This window comes from Cheilinus undulatus, linkage group 8 (assembly GCF_018320785.1).
Source record: "Cheilinus undulatus linkage group 8, ASM1832078v1, whole genome shotgun sequence".
Taxonomy (NCBI): Eukaryota; Metazoa; Chordata; class Actinopteri; order Labriformes; family Labridae; genus Cheilinus; species Cheilinus undulatus.
Window position 1 is genome coordinate 8590009 of NC_054872.1, and position 23385 is coordinate 8613393.

Below are 23385 nucleotides of genomic sequence, written 5' to 3' on the forward strand. Positions count from 1 at the left end.
TGCGATCAGGAGTGACAACCTCTTAGCACAGACCAATTTTCTTATTGCATTTGCGACATATACATTGCACTGTACAGCCCTGGCCTAGCTGGTATTGTAGCCCAGGGCTTCTCCCTCCATGGGGCTTCATAAGTGAGAGATGTAAAGTCTGACTACCACATAATGCAATAGCAGACACCGATGGCAGGGCCTGATAGTGACAGCCACCAGATGTGGGTGGATTCTAGCTGTGGAGGGTTCCTAAGTGAGGGACTATAGTGAGCTGAATTTATCAGCATCACAAACTCCACCTCCTTCTAACTGTGCTCATCTGTTGGTGCCATCCATCCATCCATCCATCTTCTTCCGCTTATCCGAGATCGGGGTGCAGCCTAAGCAGGGAAGCCCAGACTTCCCTCTCTCCGGCCACCTCGTCCAGCTCTTCCCAGGGGATCCGAAGGCGTTCCCAGGACAGCCGAGTGACATGGTCTCTCCAGCGTGTCCTGGGTCTTCCCCAGGGCCTCCTCCCAGTGGGACTTGCCTGGAACACCTCACCAGGGAGGCGTCCAGGAGGCATCCGGACTAGATGCCCGAGCCACCTCATCTGGCTCCTCTCAACGCGGAGGAGCAGCAGCTCTACTCCAAGTCTCTCCCGGATGGCCGAGCTTCTCACCCTATCTCTAAGGGAGAGCCCAGACACCCTGCGGAGAAAACTCATTTCAGCTGCCTGTATCCACGATCTCGTTCTTTCGGTCACTACCCACCACTCATGACCATAGGTGAAGGTGGGAACTTAGATTGACCGGTAAATCGAGACCTTCGCCTTTCAGGGGTTCAGATCAGGGGGGCCGTTCCTCCCCATCACCCCCTTCCAGGTCTCACTGTCGTTGGCCACATGAGCACTGAGGTCTCCCAGCAGGACGATGGAGTCCCCGGAAGGAGCACTCTCCAGCACCCCCTCCAGCGACTCCAAAAAGGGTGGGTACTCTGAGCTGCTGTTCGGTGCATACGCACAAACAACAGTCAGGACCCGTCCCCCCACCTGAAGGAGGAGGGAGGCTACCCTCTCGTCCACCGGGGTAAACCCCAATGTACAGGCTGCCAGCCCGGAGGCAATCAGTATGCCCACACCTGCTCGGCGCCTCTCACCAGGTGCAACTCCAGAGTGGAAAAGAGTCCAACCCCTCTCAAGAGGACTGGTTCCAGAGCCCAAGTTGTGTTTCGAGGTGAGACCAACTATATCCAGCCGGTACCGTTCAACCTCACGCACAAGCTCAGGCTCCTTCCCCACCAGAGAGATGACATTCCACGTCCCCAGAGCCAGCCTCTGAAGCCAAGGATCGGACCACCAAGGTCCCCGCCTTCAGCCGCCGCCCAGCTCACACCGCACCCAACCTCTATGGCCCCTCCTACGGGTGGTGAGTCCATGGGAGGGGGGACCCACGTTGCCTCATGGGTGCAGGCCCAGCCACCAGGCGCACGCCATCGAGCCCAACTCCCAGGCCTGGCTCCAGGAGGGGGCCCCGGTGACCCATGTCTGGGCAAGGGAGATCTAGTACCTTCCTGCCGTTCTGCAATATACGGTCTATGAGCCGTGCTTCATCTGGGCCCTGGTGCCAGTGTGTGTGAATTAGATGCTTGTTTCAATGAGGGAGGATTTTTTCCCAGAAGTAACCATGTGGCTGAATCTATCTGTGCATCTGTTCTGTGCCTTTGAGCAGGCACTATTGGCTTCGTGTCATTCACACAGCGACACAAACACTAACACCACTCACAGACAAACACATGCTAATGTGTTGGTGGTGTAGATCTGAGGCTTCTGTCTGCAGAGGAGAAAACCATTCAACACAGAACTGAACTTTTCTCCTCTCTGACCATGGTGCATTGCGTCAGAGCATGAGAAAAGATCATGTGTTTTGGCTCATCCCAGATGCTCTAGGGTTCTGCCTTTTTATATCAAACTGTAAACTTTCTTAATTTTTGTTTCCTCCTGAGGACAAATGCTCGTAAATTAGAATCAAAGTTTTCTTTTACATTTCAAAGGATTATAAATCAAGTTCAAATCAATTTCAGCACGCTAAAGTCAACCTTTATTCTATTAAATGGTATTTCCAGACAATTGTGGCTAGTTCAAACTGAGAGTGGCCTGTGAGTGATTGAATGGTGAAATTCATGACTTCAACAGTGATTATTAATCATCATAGTTTTAGTGACTCGTAATGATATTTGGGGTTGTAGAGGTGATGCTATGGCGCTGCCATGTGGACGTATGCATCAGATGTCACAGTTGCTGAAGTAGGAGCTCAGGGGAGTTGAATGTCTGTCCAGGGAGGGAACATTAGTGAGGGTTAACCCTATGCATAACCCACAAACGCATCAACAAAAAATACGAATGACTCTAGAAATACACAATACATTTTCATGAAGGGCACAGAATTAAAAAGGTGCAAACTACATTTCATTCGACACAACTAATGAAAAAATCCCTTTGAATAAATAATAAATATTTTATAAACCCTTAAGAAAAACATTTAACATATAACAGAAACTTTTAATTTAAAGCTTAGTTCAAAGGAATAAAGCTGTAAATGATGGAAGCTTTTCTATCAGCTGATAGTCCATGTTAACCTCATTGATAAATCTGTTAAAGTGTGCTGAGCGGACTAAGTTGATTTCCTGTCACTCCTTCATAACTGTGGCTCGTCCTTAGCACTGGAGTAGGTTTACATTCCCTATGAATATTATAAGACTAGAGCCGTGTTTCCATCAGGGGTCCGGTTTGATTCAGTATGGTTTGGTATGGTTTGGTATGCTAAACCCCAAAGTAGTTTGCGTTTCCACAGACACCCGTGCTCTCACTTGGGTGGCAGGGGCTGTAAAAGCATGCATGTGAAGTCCCACACAGCGCGAGTCTGCTGGGATGAGTGACAGAAATCAGTAGGGAATAAGCAGTAAAAAGCTTTATTTCAGCTGAAAGTGCTTTTTAAAAAATAATGACATCTTAATTATGTTAACCACTGTCAGTACAGATCCTCAGCTGATGGAATACGTGTACAGAGATGGTTTGAGTTGTAACGCTACGTTAATATGTGAATATATCTAGTCTAGAACAGTTTATACGACAAAATATGAAAGTTTAGAGCTGTATTGTGAGAATTCGCCGCATTAAAAATAAAGTAAATGTTCAGCTGGTGTTAAAATCAAGCTAGATTAAGTCAGAAATCCGGGTCGCGCTGATCTAGTTTTAAAACAGTCTGCAGCCCAAAGTTTTACAAGCCTGTTCGACAACCACAGAGCGATGTTTTCACTGGTTACCTAATGTAAGAAGTAGATTAATAAATAGTTACAGATGAGAATGAACAGTTCAAAGGCTTCGTATTCACAAAACGTAAGCATTAATTTAGTTTCTCATCCATCGCAGATGGATCAGGCTGATGTGAGCCTTTGGGCTCTGCTTTGCGTTCTTAAAGTCAGGTCCAGATAAACTTATTTGTGGCCAGATATCAGTATCATAGACTAGGAAACAGTTTGGATCTCCATTGAGTCCAAATATATCCCATTTAGGCAGATATCAGTCAATTTTCTCCCGTTTTTACCCGCTTCTTACAACGCAGACTTCTGTGTTTGAAGCCTAGAGGTGAACAGCTGAGTCGCGCTCTGACGTGACGTCAGTGCAGCCCCTATTGTTGTGTGTGTAGCTTCACCTTTTTGGTACGGGTAGGTAAGATTGGCACCCCTGCGGAAGGGTGCTGAAAAGTGGGACAGTACAGTTCGTTTTTTGGGACCCTTTCCAACTTTTGCTCTATGGAAACGCAAAAAAATGCATGCCGTACCGCACCGAACTGAGCCGGACCGCTTGGTGGAAACGACCTATAGAATGACTACTCAGTTATCAGTCAAGCCCTCAGGCGCTGTTAGGGGAAAAGAAGAGTTGCTTTTGTAAAACTTGAATAATAAATATGTGGTTGTATTTTTACATATTTTTGAGTTTTCAAAGTCATGAAAAGTTGATCAGTCCCAGCCTGAGATACGGTGTGTTTTTGTGCACAAAATATTAAATTCCTGAAAGTCTCAGTTTGTCATTTCACAAATATTTACATGGTTGAGGAAATGGCAGTGATTAAAGCAGAAGCTTGATATAAGTGTGGCTCATTAGAGCTCTCTCTACTCACACACCTTTGGCAGGTGTGAGCTGAGGAGTAATTGAGCGTCTGTAGCGCTCAGGTGCTTCACACAGAACTTCAGACCCTGTGTCAGAATATATACTACGGCATCATATGAACTTTTGTATGATGTTTATATTGTTTATGAATTAGGACACATGCCTGATGGTGGAGAGGGGGATCCTGGTTTTGTCACTTCCCTTCACGACCTCAGAGTCTCTGATATCACCTTTAGACATCAGCTCCTCCTCCTCATCCTCCCTGAAACACAAACAGCCATCTTCATCCATTTTATAAGAACAATGAATTTTCAAATTTACTGATCTACAAAATGACTGAAAAAATAGTAAAGCACATTGTTATTTCTTGATTAATATGTCAAATTATAGTTATTTACTTGCATTCCTGAACAGAAAAATGAGTTTTATTGGCTGAATGTTATGCTTGATTAATTTCTGACTTCTCAGAGAAGCCCACTGAGCCGGCTCAAATTTGGGTGAACTCAGTTTGAAATTCCTCATTCCTGTTCAAAATGGTCAAACGTGGAGAGCTCACTGAAAATGAAAGAGTCAGGACTAAAGCACTTCATGATGCTGGATAGTCTTTGAGACAAATATGACAGGTGGTCTAATAAATTTGTTAAGCACTATATGTTTCTGTGCATATTTGAGTAAATGGTGTGGGCATCTGTCTGAGGCGAGGTGGACGGCTCCATAAAAACATCTGCCTCAAGGTCCAGCACGTACTAACTATGCTGCTGGCTCTGCAGTTTGGCCTCTTACAGAGAAACACTATTTTCTACTTCAAACACTTTTCTCTAAGGACAAGAATGGACCTGATGAAAGAATTAATCCCTCAAAAAAAAAAAAAAAAAAAAAAAAAACACATATCAAAACACAATAATCCCGCTGACACACACCTACCTGAAGCTGATGAGGTCTGTGTAAATGAGGGGGAGTATGAAGAACGTCAAGAGGAACTTCCAGACCTCCGTGTCCTTATCCATGTCCCCCCACCAGATCTGAGACAGCAAAGACTGAACACAGAGTAGGATGGTCAACAACAGTATACCTTCAGTTATGGCTAAGGTCAGGCTGCTGTTAACCCAGAACCACCAGGGATCTCTCACACAGCCAGCAGGTTAAATTTACCCTTTACATGAGTGTATGGACTTTCACAAAGAGCACTGATCAGGAAATTAACCAAGAACCAAATTAACCAAGCAGCTATTAACCACAGAGAGAGACAACAGGATCATTGACTGATGATCAATCACAGCCATGATCATCTCAGGACTGGTCGATCTGTCCTGACACATGCTGGCTGCTTGCACTGGCAACAGACGCATAGAAAATGTTCCCATAACAATAATAATAATAATAATAATAATAATAATAATAATAATAGCAATAATGAAAATATTAATGATAATAATAATAATAATAATAATAATGATATCCGGATGTGAGAAGACGCTGGCGTGTATGTCATCACTTTACAATCCTAAGAAAACTGTCTGCTCAACAACGCTTGTATCTTGTGGTTCTGCTGTTCCTAATCCAATCAGTTGGGTGCTGATTGATATCAGTCAGCTCTAACGTTGTTACATTGAACCTTGTGTTGCTGTCAGTCGGAGTACTCACCCCCTCACAGCTGTTTGCGTCCTCAGGTTTGTTTACTCCAGCCATACCATACCCTCAGTACAGTCGGACCGGCACCCCGCCCACTCCTGACAACGTCATCCCAACAAACCACACGTGCAGATCAGTAACCTGAGATCTACCTGTTGCACCACCATCTCTCCCACTGCTCTCTGCTCATCATCTTCAAACATTTCCATGACATTTATGCTGCAAAATGCTTGGTCCATAAAAAAATAAAGCCTACCTCATTCATGATATCATCACAGACAGGAAAGTACACTTCTTATGCTTAACTGAAACCTGACAAAATCCAAACGACTACACCACACTAAATCAGGCAACCCCACCTGGCTATGTGTATATGCAAAAACCTCGCACCACTGGTCGCAGTGGGGGGCTGGCTGAGTGTCTAATCATCTCTCTAACTGGATCAGCTCTGCGTCAGATAGTCCTCATCTACTGGCCTCCCAAAGCAACTACCACCTTCCTGTCTGACGTGTCTGAGCTCCTCACCTCTGTCTGCTCCAAGTCTTCTTCCACACTCCTCCTCGGGGACTTTAATATCCACGTCAACTCCACCAGCTGCACACTCACCTCTGAATTTCTATCACTACTGGACTGCTTCAACATCACACAGCATGTCCAAGGACCCATCCACTCCAAAGGTCACACACTGGATCTTGTGTGCTCCACTGGTCTCACCCCCTTCATTCCACAATGCCTGGACCTAGCAATCTCATATCACCATGCTGTTCTCTTCTCTATTAGGGCTGCAATGATTAGTCACCATAATCGATTATGTCGACTATAAAAATTAGTCGACATGGCAATTCAAGTGTCGACTAATCGTATTATTGTTTTTGATATTGGTAAAATCAAATACCAGCCGGTAAAAACTCATCTGTACTTGCAGTTCACTACTCAAAGAAGAGAGCCAGCCTCACACCAGAACATGGTGACATGTTGTTTCTGCACTGTAATTTAAAGAAATTATAATCGATCTATTGTTCAGTAACTTGGGCTGGAAGTTTGATTTGTTTACATTAAGCTTTTTTGGTACTTTTGGACTTTGGATGGGTGATTTGCTTTATTTACTTTTATAGACATACCAGTCACTTTAAAGAAAGCCATCCTTTAGTTATTTGTAACCTGCAAGGCAGGTGAACTGCTACTATCTAAATTGCTACTATTTATGCAAAATGGGGATCCAAAATAGTATGCCAAATAACTGTGATTAATCGACTAATCCGGAAATTTATTGATAGATTAGTCGACATAAAAAATAATCATTAGTTGCAGCCCTATTCTCTATCCCCTCTCTATCTCACTCATACCCCATCCCAGTTAACCAGGGCGTGCCTAAAGGCTCTGTTCTCTGACCTCTCCTCTTTACCATCTACATGCTTCCCCTTGGACAGATTATTCACAAACACGGCCTCAGTTTCCACTCTTATGCAGATGACATCCAACTCTACCTCAGCATAAAACCATCCACTCAGCTCCCTCCCCACTCCCTGGTAAACTGCCTCCATGACATCAAAGCCTGGATGACCTATAACCACCTCAAACTCAACATCATTAAAACAGAGCTCATGGTCGTGGCCCCCAAAGCACTGCTGCGGAAGGTTGGAGATCTCATGCTCCATGTGGATGGGACCTCCATCTGTCCGTCCTCCGAGGTCTAAGACCTGGGCGTCATCCTGGACTCCACCCTCTCCTTCCAGTCCCACATAAAATCTGTCACCAAATCTGCCTTCTATCATCTCAAGAACATCTCCAGACTCAGACCATCACTTCTGACCCTGTGGCAGAAACACTCATTCATGCTTTCATAACCTGCCTGAACTACTGCAATGGAGTCCTGTCTGGGGTACCCAGCAAAACCCTGGACAGGCTCCAGTATGTCCAAAACTCTGCTGCTAGAGTTCTCACCTGCACAAGACTCTGGCAGTACATCACTCTGACCCTCATCCACCTTTACTGGCTCCTTATCAAGTCCCGTATCAACTACAAAATCCTCCTCCTCACATAAAAATCTCTCCATGCCCTGGCTCCTCAGTACCTTTCTGATCTCCTCAATCCATACACACCTTCCCGCAACCTTCGGTCTTCAGACACTGGCCTACTTTCCATACCCAAAACCAAACTCTGAACCTTTGGAGACAGAGCCTTCAGTGCTGCAGCCCCCACCCTCTGTAACACACTGCCTGCAGACATCCGTAGCGCTCCATCTCTGGACATTTTCAAAAAACGTCTCAAGCACCACCTGTAAACCAGCCCTTACACTCATTCTATCCCTGACATAGTTTGTCCATGTCTTATGTGTTCTTGTAAAGTGTCCTTGGGTTTCTTGAAAGGTGCTATATAAATTCAAAGTATTATCATACTATTATTAATAATAATAATAACAATAATGACAGTAATAGCAATAACAACAACAATAATAATAATAATAATAATAATAATAATAATAATAATAAAAGCAATAGTAAGAATAATAATAGTAATAATAGCAATAATAATAATAATAATAATAATAATAATAATAATAATCTTAATAATAACAACAATAAAAATTTCAATAAAATTTGTCGCAATTATTAACATAATTATTTTTGTTGATATTATTTTAAAGTTACCATTTATGTATTTAAAACAGTTATCTTTGGTAAAAACAGCAGTTAATAAAGAGTAAGGTATTAGTAAGGTATAAATCCATCTATCAAAAGTCTTATCTTCTTGGGCGCAGGTGGGTTCCTTTTCCGGTCTGTGGCCCTTTCCTACACTGTCCCTAACTCTCTCATTTCCGTTTCCAAGTTTGTCCACTGTCCTCCTCTGTCAATAAAGGCATAAAACGCCCAAAAATAAATCTTAATTAAAAAAAAAAAAAAAACTATTTTTGAACAGTTTGATCCAGTCTGCTTCATTTGAGGAGAACAAGGCGGTAATTACAGGTGAGGTGGGTGATAAAAACAATGGCTGCTGGTTGAGTTTTTGCACATCTCGATAGGCTTCTGCATTAATTTTGGTCGCCGCCAAGCTCTCCCATACATACACAGCAGCGCTAGCCTGTATAGCTAAGGTTAGCCTTATAATAATAATAATAATACATTTTATTTATAAAGCACTTTTCAAGAACTCAAAGACACTGTACAAAAATGAAAAAATACATTACACACAAGCCAAGACAGGACAATATCACAATCAAACAAACAAGCAGTTAAAAGTGACAAGACAGAATCAAACATTAAAAGCCAGTTTAAAAAGGTGTATTTTGAGCAGTGATTTGAATAATATAATGTGGATGAGTCCGTACAGTCTTGGATATGTTTAGGGAGTGAGTTCCAGAGGGAGGGGGCAGCTACGGATAAGGCTCTGTCCCCCCAGGTTCGGCGCTTGGTTCTTGTTGGTGGGGAGAGGAGATTGAGTTTTGAAGAGTGGAGATTACGGGACAGGGGTATGTTGGTGCAGGAGGTCAGAAAGGTAAGGAGGGGCCTGTTGGTTCAGGCTTTATGGGTGAGGAGGAGGATTTTGAATTTGACGTGGTAGGGGACAGGGAGCCAGTGGAGGTTTTGGAGGACCAAGGTGATGTGGTCATGAGAGTGGGTGTGGGTCAGGAGACGTTCTGGATGCACTGAAGTTTATTGAGGATTGCTGAGAATGTGCCATAAAGGATGGAGTCGGGATGTAATGAAAGCGTGGATGAGAGTTTCAGCTGCAGGGAAGGAGAGTAGTTGGCGGATGCGGGCTATGTTTTTTAGGGGGAAGAAGGCCGTTTTGGTAAGCTGGGTGACGTGTTGATCAAAGGAGAGGTGACGGTCAAAAATGATACCAAGGTTGCGGGTGTGAGGTGAGGGGGACAGACTGAAGGTGTCGATTTGAAGGCTGAAGTTATAGATGGATTTGGTGAAGGATTTGGGGCCAATTAACATGGGTTCAGATTTATTGTAGTTTAGAGAAAGGAAGTTGTTATTCTCTCAGGCTTTTATTTCAGAGATGCAGTTGGTTAGTGATGAGTGTGTGTCTAAGGGGATGGAGGTGATGGAGGTGTATAGTTGGATGTCATCGGCATAACAGGGAAAATTAAGTCCATGGTGGCGAATGATTTGACCAAGGGGGAGCAGGTAGATCATGAAAAGGAGGGGGCCAACCACCGAACCTTGGGGGATGCCTTGTGTTAGGGGAGCAGTGGAGGAGGAGCAGTTGTTGATGTGAATGAATTACTGTCTGTCCATGAGGTAAGATTTCATCCAGCAAAGTGCAGTACCAGTGATGTGGAGTGAATGTTCCAGACGGGAGAGCAGGATGGAGTGGTTGATGGTGTCGAATGCAGCTGAGAGGTCCAGGAGGATGAGGATGTTGATATGGCCAGAGTCTGATGTGAGGAGGAGGTCGGTGGTAACTTTCAGTAGTGCTGTTTCAGTGCTGTGTTGGGGTCGGAAGCCAGATTGGGAGGGTTCAAAAAGGTTGTTATGGGAGAGGTGGGACTTGAGCTGTGTGGCGATGACACGTTCCAGAATTTTTGACAGAAAGGGGAGGTTGGAGATGGGCCGGAAGTTAAACATGTGATCAGGGTTGAGTCCAGGTTTTTTGAGGATGGGGGTAGCAGCTGCGAGGTTAGGGATTGGGGAAAAGAACCAGTGTGAAGAGAGGAGTTGATGATGGAGGTGATGAGGGGAGAGATGGCTGGAAGGTAGTTTTTGAGAGGGTTAGATGGGATGGGGTCAAGGGTGTTTGTGGAACTCTTCATGCCAGAAGTTATGGTGGCCAGGTCAGAGGAGGATACAGGAAGGAACTGAGAGAGTGGTTGGATGAGGACACATGGGGTTGTAGGTATGGAGGCAGGGATGAGAGCTGGAGGGGAAGGGAGGGTTGGTGAAGCTGCTGTAAATATTGTCGATTTTGGTCTGGAAATAAGAAAGGAATGTGTTGCATTTGTCAGTCGTGAAGGTTGAGGAGGTACTGTCATGGGGTTTTAGGAGTTTATTAATAGTGGGAAAGAGAGCTTTGGGGTTGGAGGAGCCAGAGTGGATAATTTGGGAATAGTAGGTGGACCGAGCAGAGTAATATAGCCGCACATGTCCACTACCTATTCTGTCTCATCCCAAATCTCGTCTCTTCCTGTGAGCTTTGAGTCTTGTCACTCCTACCTACTCAGATATTTCCAGCTCCAAAAGGGGGTAAACATTAGCTAGCAGGCTAACACCGACACTCCTGATCTAACGCTTTAAATGGTCATAAATCAGATTTCTGTAGCCATGCATTAATATCATCCTGTTAAACCTGGAGGAAGTCATCATGTGTACCTGGATGCCATCATGGCTGAAGAACAGACGGGCATCTGCTGCTGTCGCCATCTGGAGACACGTAGCTCTGCCCCACACTGGCGATTTATTTAGAAGCAGTATGAAGGAGCGACTTCCACTGTTCTGATAACACTCTCCGAACATGTCTGAAGACAAACACACACAGTGAGTTTGGAGAAACAGGATAATGGTCAAAGCTGACGGGTGTTTGAATTGAGCATTTTTTGGGGGATTTTAAGTGTTCATATGTTTATTATCCCGGTTAAAGAAGCTAATTAATAACGAAAGATGTGTTTTTGAGTATCAGTGATATTTTAAAGTGGACATATTATGCAAAAATAGCCTTTTCAGGCTTTTCTAAAAAAAAAAAAAAAAAAAAAGTGCCACTGGCCTGTCCACAACTAGTGTTGTAGTACTCGAGTCCGAACTCGAACTTGAGTCTAACTCGAGTCCTGATTTGGAGGACTCGTGACTTGACTTGAACTTGAGTGCTGATGACTCTGACTTTGACTCAGACTCTTTAACTGTGTCAGGACTCGAGGACGAAGAGAAGGACTCTAACCTTTTTTGCTGAAAACTATTTTATTTTTTAATACTTGTTGTTTTTGTGTGAGAAAACTCCTCAAAACTGATCAGTGTTCACGCAGCGCCCGGTATGCGTTCACCTGCATGCGCGTTCATGTGAGTCTAACCGGCTGTCTGTCCAACCTACCAGAGGAAAGAGAGGAGGAGGAGCCTGGGTGACAGAGAGAGGAGCTGATCGGTTGATAGGTAGCTTAAACCTGTGGCCCTTCTCTGTATTCCCCCATTAATATTTACAAGAAATTAAACTAAAATGCAGCCAGCCCACCTTTGAATCGCTGAAAATCTCCATCAGCTGCTCAGACTCATCATATTAGCTGTTGCTGTTGTACAGCAATCCTCCTCAGTCTGACACAGAGTGAAAAAAACTCTTTAACCTTGTAGTCAGTCCCGTTAGTAAAAAATCTCTAACAATGAAATCTACGTTAACATCAGCGAGAAAACAAGCTAAACAAGCTGAGATACCGAAAAATAAGATGTGTTTCATGACAACTCAGACTTTAGAGTATCGAAGGGGGGATGAAGTTAAGACCTTTTGATGATGTGTTCAAATGTCCCACAGAGAAAATTGGAATTTTAAATTTTAGTGAGAAATCTGAATAAATCAAGTCATTTTAAAGGAGGAATATTTACTAGTCTAAGATAGATGTGAAGCATGAGTTCAGTTAAAAACATCTAATTTTCCCCCCCAAATACACAAATAATCCTGTTACTATAACTAATATTATAGATGAAGAGTGAAACAGCTCCTGTAGTCCTTTAGATAAAAAAGTTGAAGAAATTCATACCTTAACAAAACACATCAGCGTAACCCACCTGGAAAGCTGGAATAGCTTAAAAATGATTTAATTTGGCACTAGGGGACTGACTCGGACTCTAGCATAGAGGACTCAGATTTTTCTTTGGTGACTCGGACTTGAACACTAGGAACTCAGGACTTGACTCTGACTTGAGGTTTGGTGACTCAACTACAATACTGGACAGAACCCCCTCAAATACCAGAACAACCCCCCCCCCCCCACCACCTTTCATAAAATGTGTGCTGATGAAACAAGCCGTTCTCAGATTTTCCCCTCATGACTCATGTAAAGAATTAGCCATTTAAAGCTACAGAAACAGCTCGTTCTGAGCAGGGCTGACACAGAGGGGTTTTTAGACATGCAGAAATCAATACTGGAGTTTTTTTTTATCAACAAACTTCACAGGCATATTTTGGGGACCTTTGAGAACAATACAAACTTGTCTTAAAAGGGTAAAATATATCCCCTTTAAATGTGTCTGACCGCGTGCAAGGTTCTCGAACTTCTGAGCGAGTTCCTCCATGGCCAGCTGGTTCTCCATCTCAGTCTCCCGCTTCGACATCTCTCTGAGAAGTTTACAGCCACCAAGAGCATTCAGCACCGACTCCCCCGCCTCGAACACATATGAACAAACACACACACAAAACAAAAAATCAGTCTTGTGGCCTTGCTTTTAAACCCTGTTGTAATCTCAAACATGCAAGAAAGGTTTGGTGTATGCTGGGCTTGTGGCACAGTTTTTAAATGGGCTCCTGTAGTGATATCTATCAGTCACAGAAAAGTTGGACAGCTAAGAACTGTCATGTCTTTTACACCAAACATCCAAGCACCCTGAATGCTCAGGCCTTAACTAGGGCTACAAGCAGCCCTGAAGGGGCCCTCACACCTTCATCTGGCTTTGGTGTCCAGTGTTGCCACAGCCTCTGAACATGCTGATCAGAGGAGACACAGACACGCCTACATGCTCTCTTATGTCTGTGACACTCAATATGGAAGAAAAACGCTGAAGTATCTAGTGCAAATATGACTGGGTTTCGAGCATCGGAGACCTTTGGAAATATGATTGATACTGGCTTTTAGAACTGTTGAGAAGAGCTCTGTAACAGAGATGGGTACAAGTACTCATAAGCCACGTTTCCATCAGGAGGTCCAGTCTGATTGAGTACAGTTTGGTACCCTTAACCCCAAAATAGTCGATGTTTCCACAGACACCCGTTGGACTGTTGAGGCTATGTGTGTGACGTCACCGTCAGCGTGAGTCTGACGTTCCAGCTGCTAAGCTGAAGAAAAGATGAGTGATAGAAATCAGTACGGACTAATCAGATAACAGCTTTATTTCAGCTGAAAAGTGCTGTTTTAATGACTACTACTACTGACTATGTTATTATTCATCTGCCTCGGCCGGCCAAGAGGCCAAAGAATGCCGCGAGGTCTCCCCTGTGCGTTGGAGAAAAAAGGCAGCCTTTAGCCAGCTTGATACATACAGCGACGACACTTCAGAGATGGACTTTTCTGACCCAGACTCTGAGGAATGGCTGCCGAGTGAGTGGAACAGATCTTGTTCTCCGTCGCAGAGCAATGGAGGTAAGTTAACGTTAGGAACACACTGATTATTCAGCCAGATTTATCGAATGAAACCATCACTCATGCTCCTGTGATTTCAGAAGCAGACTTGAGAGAAGAACAAGCCCCATGCAGTTGTACAACAACGTCTGTTGGCAGAAAAAGAGGTAAGAACAAAAACATTTCTATATTATAGATTATATATAATATATATAAAACATATTATATATATTATATTACTTTCATAATTTACAGGCAGCGCCCCAGGGAACACGCAAGCAGGAAAGGACGTGGGCATATCGGTGGTCCCGTGGCGCCGTCTAGTTGTATTGTGTTGTATTTTTTATTTATTTGTATTTATTTTACAATAAAATAACATTTGTAATACAATTTTCAGATGTCTTTTATGTCATTAAAGACAAAATTATAACATTCAAATCACTGCTTTGCTTTCACAAAAATGCATTTTTCTCAGCTTTCTATAAAAAAGTGGTCTTTTTTGGGGAAACTAGCCTCTATTCAACTTAAGATAAATCAAAAATAGAACAGGCTGCAAACAAACATTTTTTTCCATGATGAAATAGAGAGTTTCTTCTTTCATTAGAGCTATTTGGTGTTTTCAGACTCATAGTACAGAATATTCTGTGGGTCTTGAAAGGTTACTTAAAATGGCCAAAAACACTGGCACAAGCCACTTTCCATTTTATAAAAGGGCTGGCACTCAATGAGTCAAGAAGTAAACCCAGAAGGATTAAGACCTGCCTGTTTCTAGCATTTTCAGCATGATTGGAGTCAAAGAAAACTCCAGTAACCCAACAGGTGATTTCTCTCAGGTTTGCCCCTATCTTCCACAGTCCAGTATTAATAATGTAAATTAGATGATGATAGTAGATGGTAAAAATACCATTATGCAACACTAACACAGATATGATCATATTTTTAAGCGTTTAATCAGGTATGTCTCACCATCTCCCAGAAGTATAATGCCATCTCAGCGCGGTTCAGTAGGACGGCCCAGATGAAGAGAGCCGACCACGGTGAGGGGCAGGAGTCATTTTTCTCTGAATTCTCTTCCTGCAGGAGAGAAGTCAGGCATTACGTGATTTACATCACATCCATAAAAGCCATGCTTCTTCATTGGTCTCATGATTCAATTGACCTAGGGCTAAGCCATGCCCCCTCCACTCACTCGGACAAACAATGAACATTCAGTGACAGGCGATGGCAGGTGTCACAGTAGGAGACAATTCACAGGAGGCCACTGATGATTTTTGGAGACAGAAAGATCATATATCATCTAAAAGTCACCAAAAGGGTCTAAACTATGCATTGGAGGGATATATTAACCTTTTTTTTTGTTGAGAAGGTCGATAAAAAGCTTCAGTTACAAGCCCAAATTTACAGGCCCCAGTGCAAACGTGATAAACTGCATCTCGTTGCCATCACAATCTCAGACCACAAGATAGAGGATCAGCATCAAAGTGCCACTGAAGTTAAGGTTTTAGGCTCAGAATATGAGAAAAATACAACGGCCTTTTTACCATCTTTACCAAGAGTGGCTCTCCATTAGTTTGGTGCTACAGTATTTACATTGAATCATTCAGCATAACGTTTGCCAACCTTTGTTATCTCAGCTATTACAGATAAGTGAATTTTCTGAATTAATAAACTGTTTATGAGATGTCAAACGTTTAGGGCACTATACATATTTTTGGTCATAAACATCCAAATCTGAGGATTTCGTTTAATGCCTCTATACTGTTGAGAGAATCGACTTTCTGGAGTTATTGAATTATTTATATAAAGTTGGCCAGAGAAGGGCAGGTCTTAGTCAAACTCCCTCTAAAACAGAAGAGCTTTCACTGGTAAAAATCAGACTTTGATGGCCTTAAATTTCAAAATCTAAGACTTTCAAGGATGTGCGGGAATCCTGTAATTGGACACAATCCTGCTGTAATTCAGGTTCTTCCTCACCTTGCACATCTCCCCGGCGCTGGTGTTGTGGTCCCGACCCTGAAGATGGTAAAATGGCTGACAGACATCACCAGTCAGGTTCCACAGCATACGGGACACCTACATACCACAACAGTGGGTTATTTTAAAGACATACACATTACTGCTGAATTATCATGAAACATGAAGAGATCCCACTCTCCCCAACCCAACTAAAGTTTAAAGTTTTCAAACCTCATAATAATGCAGGTTAATATTAGCATCAGATAAAACATGAAACACAAAGAGCAGCAGTTCTCAAAGGATCATGCCATATAACACACCACCTACTGTGATGAGAAGTAGGACACAAATTTAGGATTCTTCTGAAATTAATTCAGCAAAAAATGCTAAAGTTTTGACCTTGAAAGGAACACAACAAAAGGCTGAACAAAGAGACTGGTGAACACTTTGGGAGGACATGCCTGCAAACATTTCACTCCACTATGTTTTACCATTAGAACACATTTTGGTTTGGTTTCAAAATGGCAACAAGACATCTACAAATTATCATATGAAGACTAACTTTCTTGAAAATATTTCCATCCAGTACATTGTACAGGTGATGTTCTTCCTGCTTGGCATTTCTGGCCTGCCGCACCTCCTACGGTGCCCGTCGGGTCAGCTACAGGGTCGTCAGCTGGAGCCACCATTCACTGATGTTTCGCCCCCTACCCAGTACATCTCCTGGTGGGGGGGCAGTGGCTGAATGGGGATGTGTCCCCACCACCCCCTGCAGCTGCCCTTACTTGGGTGTTACATCCCAGTAACTGTCTCTCCTCCATATCCACAACCAGTAGCTGGCTTTCTCTGACTCCTCTGCCAATTCCCTGATGGCCTTACACAGGTTTGCCCCCATCAACCCAGTTGCCCGGAGAAGTCATATGGTTGAACTGCCCACAAATACCCTGCTTCCTACTTCCACAGGGTGGAAGGTTGCAGCCCAGCCCATGTCTCTGCACTCTGAGGCCAAGGCGGAGTACTTCGTCCGCTTGAGCTCATGTGCTGCTGGTATTCCTTCCTCCCAGGGGACAGTGAGTTTGACTATGAGTACCCTCTTGGCAGTGCCCGACCACATGAGAACATCCGGCCTTGGTGTTGTCAGTGTGATCTCCGGTGGGAACACTAGCTGCTTTCGAAGGTCCACTCGCATCTCCCATTCCTTCCCAGTAGCGAGCAGAGATGTCGGTGTCCTGGCTGCTGGCTTGGGATGGTTCTCCCCTGGTCTTACAAATGGGATGGCCGGCTGGGGGGGACTTGCCACGTTGTTAGCTCCCACTCTACATTTCTCCAATAGCTCTGCCAGCTTTCCCAGACCTGGCTATGCCGCCACCTAAAGCGCCCCTGTGCCAATGTGACCTTGCACCCTGAAAGGATGTGCTGTAGGCTTGTGTTGTCTTGGCTGTACAAAGGACACTTATCCTCACTTTCAAACCATTGGGCAAGGTTTTGGGGACAGGGAAGGGCATCATACGCTGGCCTTATGCAGAAGCTAAGTTGCGCTTGCAGTGTGCACCAGATGTCTGTCCAGCTTATGACCCGGCTTGTGGTGTCCACCCATCGGGTCCATGCCCCTTGCTTGCCCTGGGACACTGCCTTAATGAGATAGCGCTCCTGTTCCAACTGCGTTATCTCCTACAAAACTATGGTCTTCCTCTGCTCCCTTGTGGCTTTCAACCAGAACTTGACAGGCTCTTCCCAGTCCAGCCCTGCCTGGCTGTCCTGCACTCTTCCCACGACCTCTTTATGCTGCAACCTGCTGATGGCTTGGTCCACTTCTGGCTGTGCCTTCCACTTACATCTGGTACGGACATGCAATCTTGCGACCTGTACCATCTGGTCTCTGGACTCCCTTAACTCAACCACAAGTCAGGTCTTCTCCTGCTTGAATCCAATGTTAATGGACTTCAGGGGCAGTTGCAGCATGTTCTTGCCAAAAAGGCTTGCGTCTGAGAAGCAGCGAGGGAGGCCCAGCCACTTCCTGATGTAGGTATTGGTAATACCATCCATCTTGCTGACAGCTGTAGATGGAACTTCACTGACTTTCAACAGCCACATCAACCTCTGGTACAGCTTGAATTGGTTGCACCAAACTTTCAGCTTCTGGGGAAGCTGGCTGCTGTCAATCTTTGCCAGCCCTTCGTTCAGCTGTTTCTGGATTACCTTTCCCATCTGCCTGTCTGAGAGCTCTGATGTATACTGCCTCCCGAGATTTCGGATGGGTGTTTCTGCCAGCAGGGGGATCTTCTCTCCTCCAGCCATGAACACTGTGCTGTTCCCTTTCACGCCTCCCTTGATCGACAGACTCCCGGACTTTGAGGGCTTGATCCTCATCTTCGCCCACCGTGTTAGCTCATCTAGCCGGTTGAGTAGCCTTGCCATGCATGGTGCCATCTGCAGGATGGATGTAACGTCATCCATGTAGCATCTTTTATAACAATTTGTAGAGGAACATTTCTTTAGCAGATGAGAAAAGCTATTCCATAATTTGCTACCTCTATACCTGAATGAAAATTGACCTCTGCAAAGTAAGAATTTTTGGACGATGAAGATCAGAAGAATGACGGGTAGAGTAAGAATGAACCAGTGAGTTTTCTTTGAAATATATCTTAAACTGTTCAGGAATATTCCCCTCACTTGAAAGTATCTTCTAAATAAATACACATATTTGAAAAACATTAATGCCATAAATGGTAAGAATTTTGAGTCTCTTCATAAGAGGAACTGATGATGTACGTGACTCAGACCGGGTTGCAATTCTATCAAAACGTTTCTGGAGGACCAAAGTTTTGTGACGAGTAGTAGGAAATGTACTTGCCCAAATTAAGTTACAATATGAAAGATAAGGATAAATTGAACTGTAGTAAATAGTGAGGAGACAATTTGTGGTGACCAGGTGACTAACCCTCCTTATTATACCAATAGATTTATTTATTTTTCTGTTAACCCAGTCAATGTGTTCTCTCCAACTCAAAGTCTCATCAATAATAATTCCCAAGAATTTTGTATTTGACACTTGTGGCATCTTAACAGACTCAATTGAAATTCCCCAAATCACTCCCAAAATCTAATCTGTTCTTCCTTATGCCATTTCTGACATTTCCTGAAATTTCATCAAAATCCATCTATAACATTTTGAGTTATGTTGCTAACAAACTAACAAACAAATCCTGCCGATCACATAACCTCCTTGGCGGAGGTAATAAGTGAAAATCTCAAGAAAACAATCAGAATTTACTACTTTTCCAGCAGAATAAAGTATATGGATAGATGTCAGCCTAGGGCTTCAATATCAGAGATATTTTTAGACCTTTTTGTTGTTATTTATTTATCTGTTTTTCTGAAACCAGTTTGCGACCCACTTTTGGGTCCCGACCCACCAGTTGAGAACCACTGACAAAGAGGACCAAAAAATATGTGAATATGAGCTCATTCAGGTTTTTATGAACATGTAGAGCAGCTCAAATACCTTTGAATCTGAGCTCTCCTCAAAGTCAGTATGAGCAGATAAATGTTTAAGTGCTCGTATCTAACAGCGGTACTAATCAAATCTATTAGTTTAATTCTCTGTCCATCCATACAGGTTCCAACCTTCTTTAGAAAAAAGGACCATGAGAAATACCCAAGACAAAACAGGAAACTCAGCAAGAGAACAAGGAAGCACAGAAGAACACAGGGAGGGAAGGATCACACAATCAAACATTCAAGACACAAAAAACTACAACCAGGGAAATACTACAAAGAAACACATCAGGAGGAAAGGAACAGAGGAGGTACTGTGGTGTTTGTGGCACTTTTTCAGTTTATTTTGAAAGTCTTCCAGAGATCTGTTTCCTGCCTTGTGTTGTTTGCTTCTGTCTTCACAGAGATTGGACCCTACCCCGCACTGGTTCTCACAGCACTCTCGCACCTGCACACAACCACGACAATCACCACTTCCTCATAAGCTCTGCTGCGAGGATCCTCTAGCGCCAGATTATTCGCGCATCAACTGTGGTATCGGCCTCATGCTCATGCTTTTCAATAACTCTCTGAATTATTGCAAGTTTCCAATGCTCACCTGTGCCTGTTACTGATCCAGCTTGTCCTCCGTCTCTTCCAGTGCCTTCCAGTGCCACCAGTGCCTCAAGCCCAATCTCCACAACACTGCCCAACTCTCACTATGGACTCTCTCACTCACCTCCCCCTCAGGACCTCCAACCTCCTGGATTCTCCCTCACTATCTGCCCCCCCCAAAATTCCTGCACAATAAACTTTTTACACTGTTGCTCCTGCTTCCAGTCTGCTTCTGGGTTCAAATTAAAGCATACATCAATCATTACAGGTTTGAATGAACGAATAAAATAGAACACACAAGAACACTCAAGGAACAAGGAAAACAGTACAGGAGAACAGCAGGAGAAAACGCTGGGAATGACAATCAGGTGCCAACAAAGGAAGGACGTCAAACAAGACAAGAGAACTACAAAATAAAACAGGAAACACTCAACTAAAGGATAATAAATTCATCCAGACACGAGGGAAGAGAAAGGCAAAGAGACACAGGGAACTCCCAGAAACTACAGGCTAAAACTAACCCAACATAAACTCATGACAGTGAGTCCATCAGAGACATCATTGTGAAGCTCCGCCTCCCCATCCTCACCTCAGACAGTCTGAACTTGTCTGGGCTGTTTCTCCTCTGCTGTGACGTCTCACTGGTTGGCCCCGCCCTCCTCTTACGCTTGCTGGGACGTTTGTAGGCAGGCAAGCTCTGGGACAGAGAAGAGTAGAGTTTCTCTAGGCGACCGTAGGTCAGGTATTCCTGGATGTTCAGACCGTTCTCACAGAACAGACGCACAAACTCCAGGTTGTCCTTTATCAGAGCGTCAGTCATTAAGTCCTCCAGGTCCGTAGTCTGAAAATATTAAAGACCATTATCAGTGGCCGTGAAGGGCTTCAGTCTTCTTCTTGAGCCTAAGCCCCTCCCACCAGAACCATGGAGAGACTGAAGGAATCGTGGCAGAAGACCAAAGACCAAAGACCAAAAACCCGAGACCAGAGACCAAAGAACAAAGACCAGAGAACAAAGACCAAAAAAAGGATGGTTTGAAAGCTTATGGAATCATCCATGAGCTGATCATCCATGAGCTGATCATCCATGTGCTGATCATCCATCAGCTGTCAGGAGGCTTAAACAGCTGTTTGTGTCAGCTGAATATGAACTGTATTATCTATCCAGTAATCTCCACATTAGCAGTGCTTGTTGTCAGTGTGGATCACAAACACCTGAACATGGAGAGAACCCTGCAGTCTGCTAAAACCATGCAGACTCTTTCTACTAACATGTTTTATTATAAATGACTCCTGAGCCTAACTATCCAATAAGTAAACTCCCTGTTTCCTCTGATTATGATCTCATAAACTCTGATTAACTGGAACCTTCAATCATTAACCACAGTGATCAGATTGTTTGGATGTTGACCTCTGACCTTCCATTGGATGTCTTCGTTTCGCAGCTCCGACGTGGCGATGTCGACATTGTTCCACGCCACGGCCTGTTTGAGGGCCACAGTGTAATCGCTGGTTTCACTGGGCGCACGCTCTTTGGCTGCACATGTGAACATATAGACATACATGTGAATACATAGATCTTTAAATTTGTGTATTTATTAACTTATGTAACGCATAACTTATGTAACGTCTTACAGTAACACTGGTGTTAACATTAACCATGCACAGGTCCCAGAAGCACCACTTTAAGTGTTTGAAGGAAAATGCTCATTAGCTACACCACAGGAGGCTTTTAGCTCCAAAGAACAATTACAGGTCTTAGCACACTGAATCTGTCTTTGTCTGAAGATTTCACAGGTTAAAGGAGGAAATGGATCTCATGTTGTTCTAACGAAACTCTGACACTCCGACTCTGAAACTCTGCTCCGTATTTATTTTTGGTCCACATCAGTCCAAGTCATTTAGATGGTGACTGATGATTCAGAGCAACACCTGCTGCTTCCTTCTCTCGCTCTCACTCCCACCCTCTCTCACTGTGATATGCCCCTGTATTATAAAGATATCAACCATAGTACAGAACAGATTACTGCATCAGCCCACCAAAGTTCGGACATGTATCTGAATCCCAGTTTTTAAGCTGTTCTGTAGAATCATTTCCTCACACCATATCAGAGTACCCCACCTTTATACAGGCATTTCTAGTTTTTTTTTTGATCTCCCCCTGATGGCAGATTTTATACTCTCTTCATTTAAAGGACTGGCAGTGTGTTTTGACTGCTGTCCTTATTCAGATGATAAAATTGGCAGCACGTACAGTGCTGAACAAATTTATCAGACCACCCTAACCCTAACCAAAGTAAGTTTATGCCACAGCTGCCCTAAATTAACAGCATTGGTAATTACCAAAATCATTTTTTATGTTTCTGCAATGGTCAATACACTAATATGTACAAGCTCTTTAACCCAAATGATATTTTTAATGCTAAAATATAATCATTATAGTTATCCATGAATTTTCAATTTAACTGGTTCACAAAAAAAAAAAAAAAATAGTAAAGCACATTAATATTTCTTGATTAATATGTCAAATTATAGTTATTTACTTGCATTCCTGAACAGAAAATTTAGTTTTAGTGGTTGAATGTTATGCTTGAGTAATTTCTGACTTCTCAGAGAAGCCTACTGAGCCGGCTCAAATTTGGGTGAATTCAGTTTGAAATCCCTTGTTCCTGTTCAAAATGGTAAAACGTGGAGAGCCCACTGAAAATGAAAGAGTCCGCATTAAAGCACTTCATGATGCTGGATGGTCTTTGAGACAAATATGACAGGTGGTCTAATAAATTTGTGAAGCACTCTATGTGTTGATATTTTTTATCTATCTTTAGATCCTTGTTGATGACGTTAGAAAGGAGAAGTCCATAAATATTTGTCTATTTACTCACTTTCAATGAGAGCATTCAGCAGAACAGACTGAAAATCCTCAGAGCCATCCAGTTCTCCATGAAACACAGTGATGAGGTCTCTGTGCTTATGGATGCTCAGAGCCTGAACACAGAAAGAGAATGACATTCATTTCATACATGAAAACAGATCAACATATGGAAGAGGGAGATAATCGACAGGATGCACTCACTCTGTACAGCAGACGGTCCACATACTCAAAAGGGAAGTGTCTCCTCAGGCTCTCAGAAACCATGACCTTCAGCTTCACGCAGAGGTCCACTGCACTGGAGTAGAAGTTGGGGGCACCAGAGGAGATATCGTTCAGCAGCTCAGTGATGAAGTTTGCAGCTGGACCAGAATCAGCCAAAACCAACCAAGGTATCCCTTTCCTCAGAGATGAGTCTACCCGCTGGAATGCAAT

The 23385-nt window shown here is 43.6% G+C and overlaps 1 protein-coding gene across 1 annotated transcript in view; it reads right to left on the bottom strand.

The window, feature by feature from the left end:
* LOC121513481 (transient receptor potential cation channel subfamily M member 4-like) overlaps positions 1-23385 on the bottom strand; it is a 75315-nt gene that overhangs the window by 28049 nt on the left and 23881 nt on the right. The window contains exons 8-22 of the mRNA XM_041793268.1: positions 23155-23373; positions 22964-23066; positions 21500-21618; positions 20674-20925; positions 19909-19938; positions 17914-18422; positions 17668-17829; positions 16936-17254; positions 16011-16109; positions 15003-15110; positions 12957-13086; positions 11092-11237; positions 5066-5178; positions 1763-1802; positions 862-1306 (exon numbers count right to left, since the gene is read on the bottom strand). Of these exons, the coding sequence (XP_041649202.1) occupies positions 862-1306; positions 1763-1802; positions 5066-5178; positions 11092-11237; positions 12957-13086; positions 15003-15110; positions 16011-16109; positions 16936-17254; positions 17668-17829; positions 17914-18422; positions 19909-19938; positions 20674-20925; positions 21500-21618; positions 22964-23066; positions 23155-23373 (2794 nt within the window). The remainder of the gene's footprint in view (positions 1-861; positions 1307-1762; positions 1803-5065; positions 5179-11091; positions 11238-12956; positions 13087-15002; positions 15111-16010; positions 16110-16935; positions 17255-17667; positions 17830-17913; positions 18423-19908; positions 19939-20673; positions 20926-21499; positions 21619-22963; positions 23067-23154; positions 23374-23385) is intronic.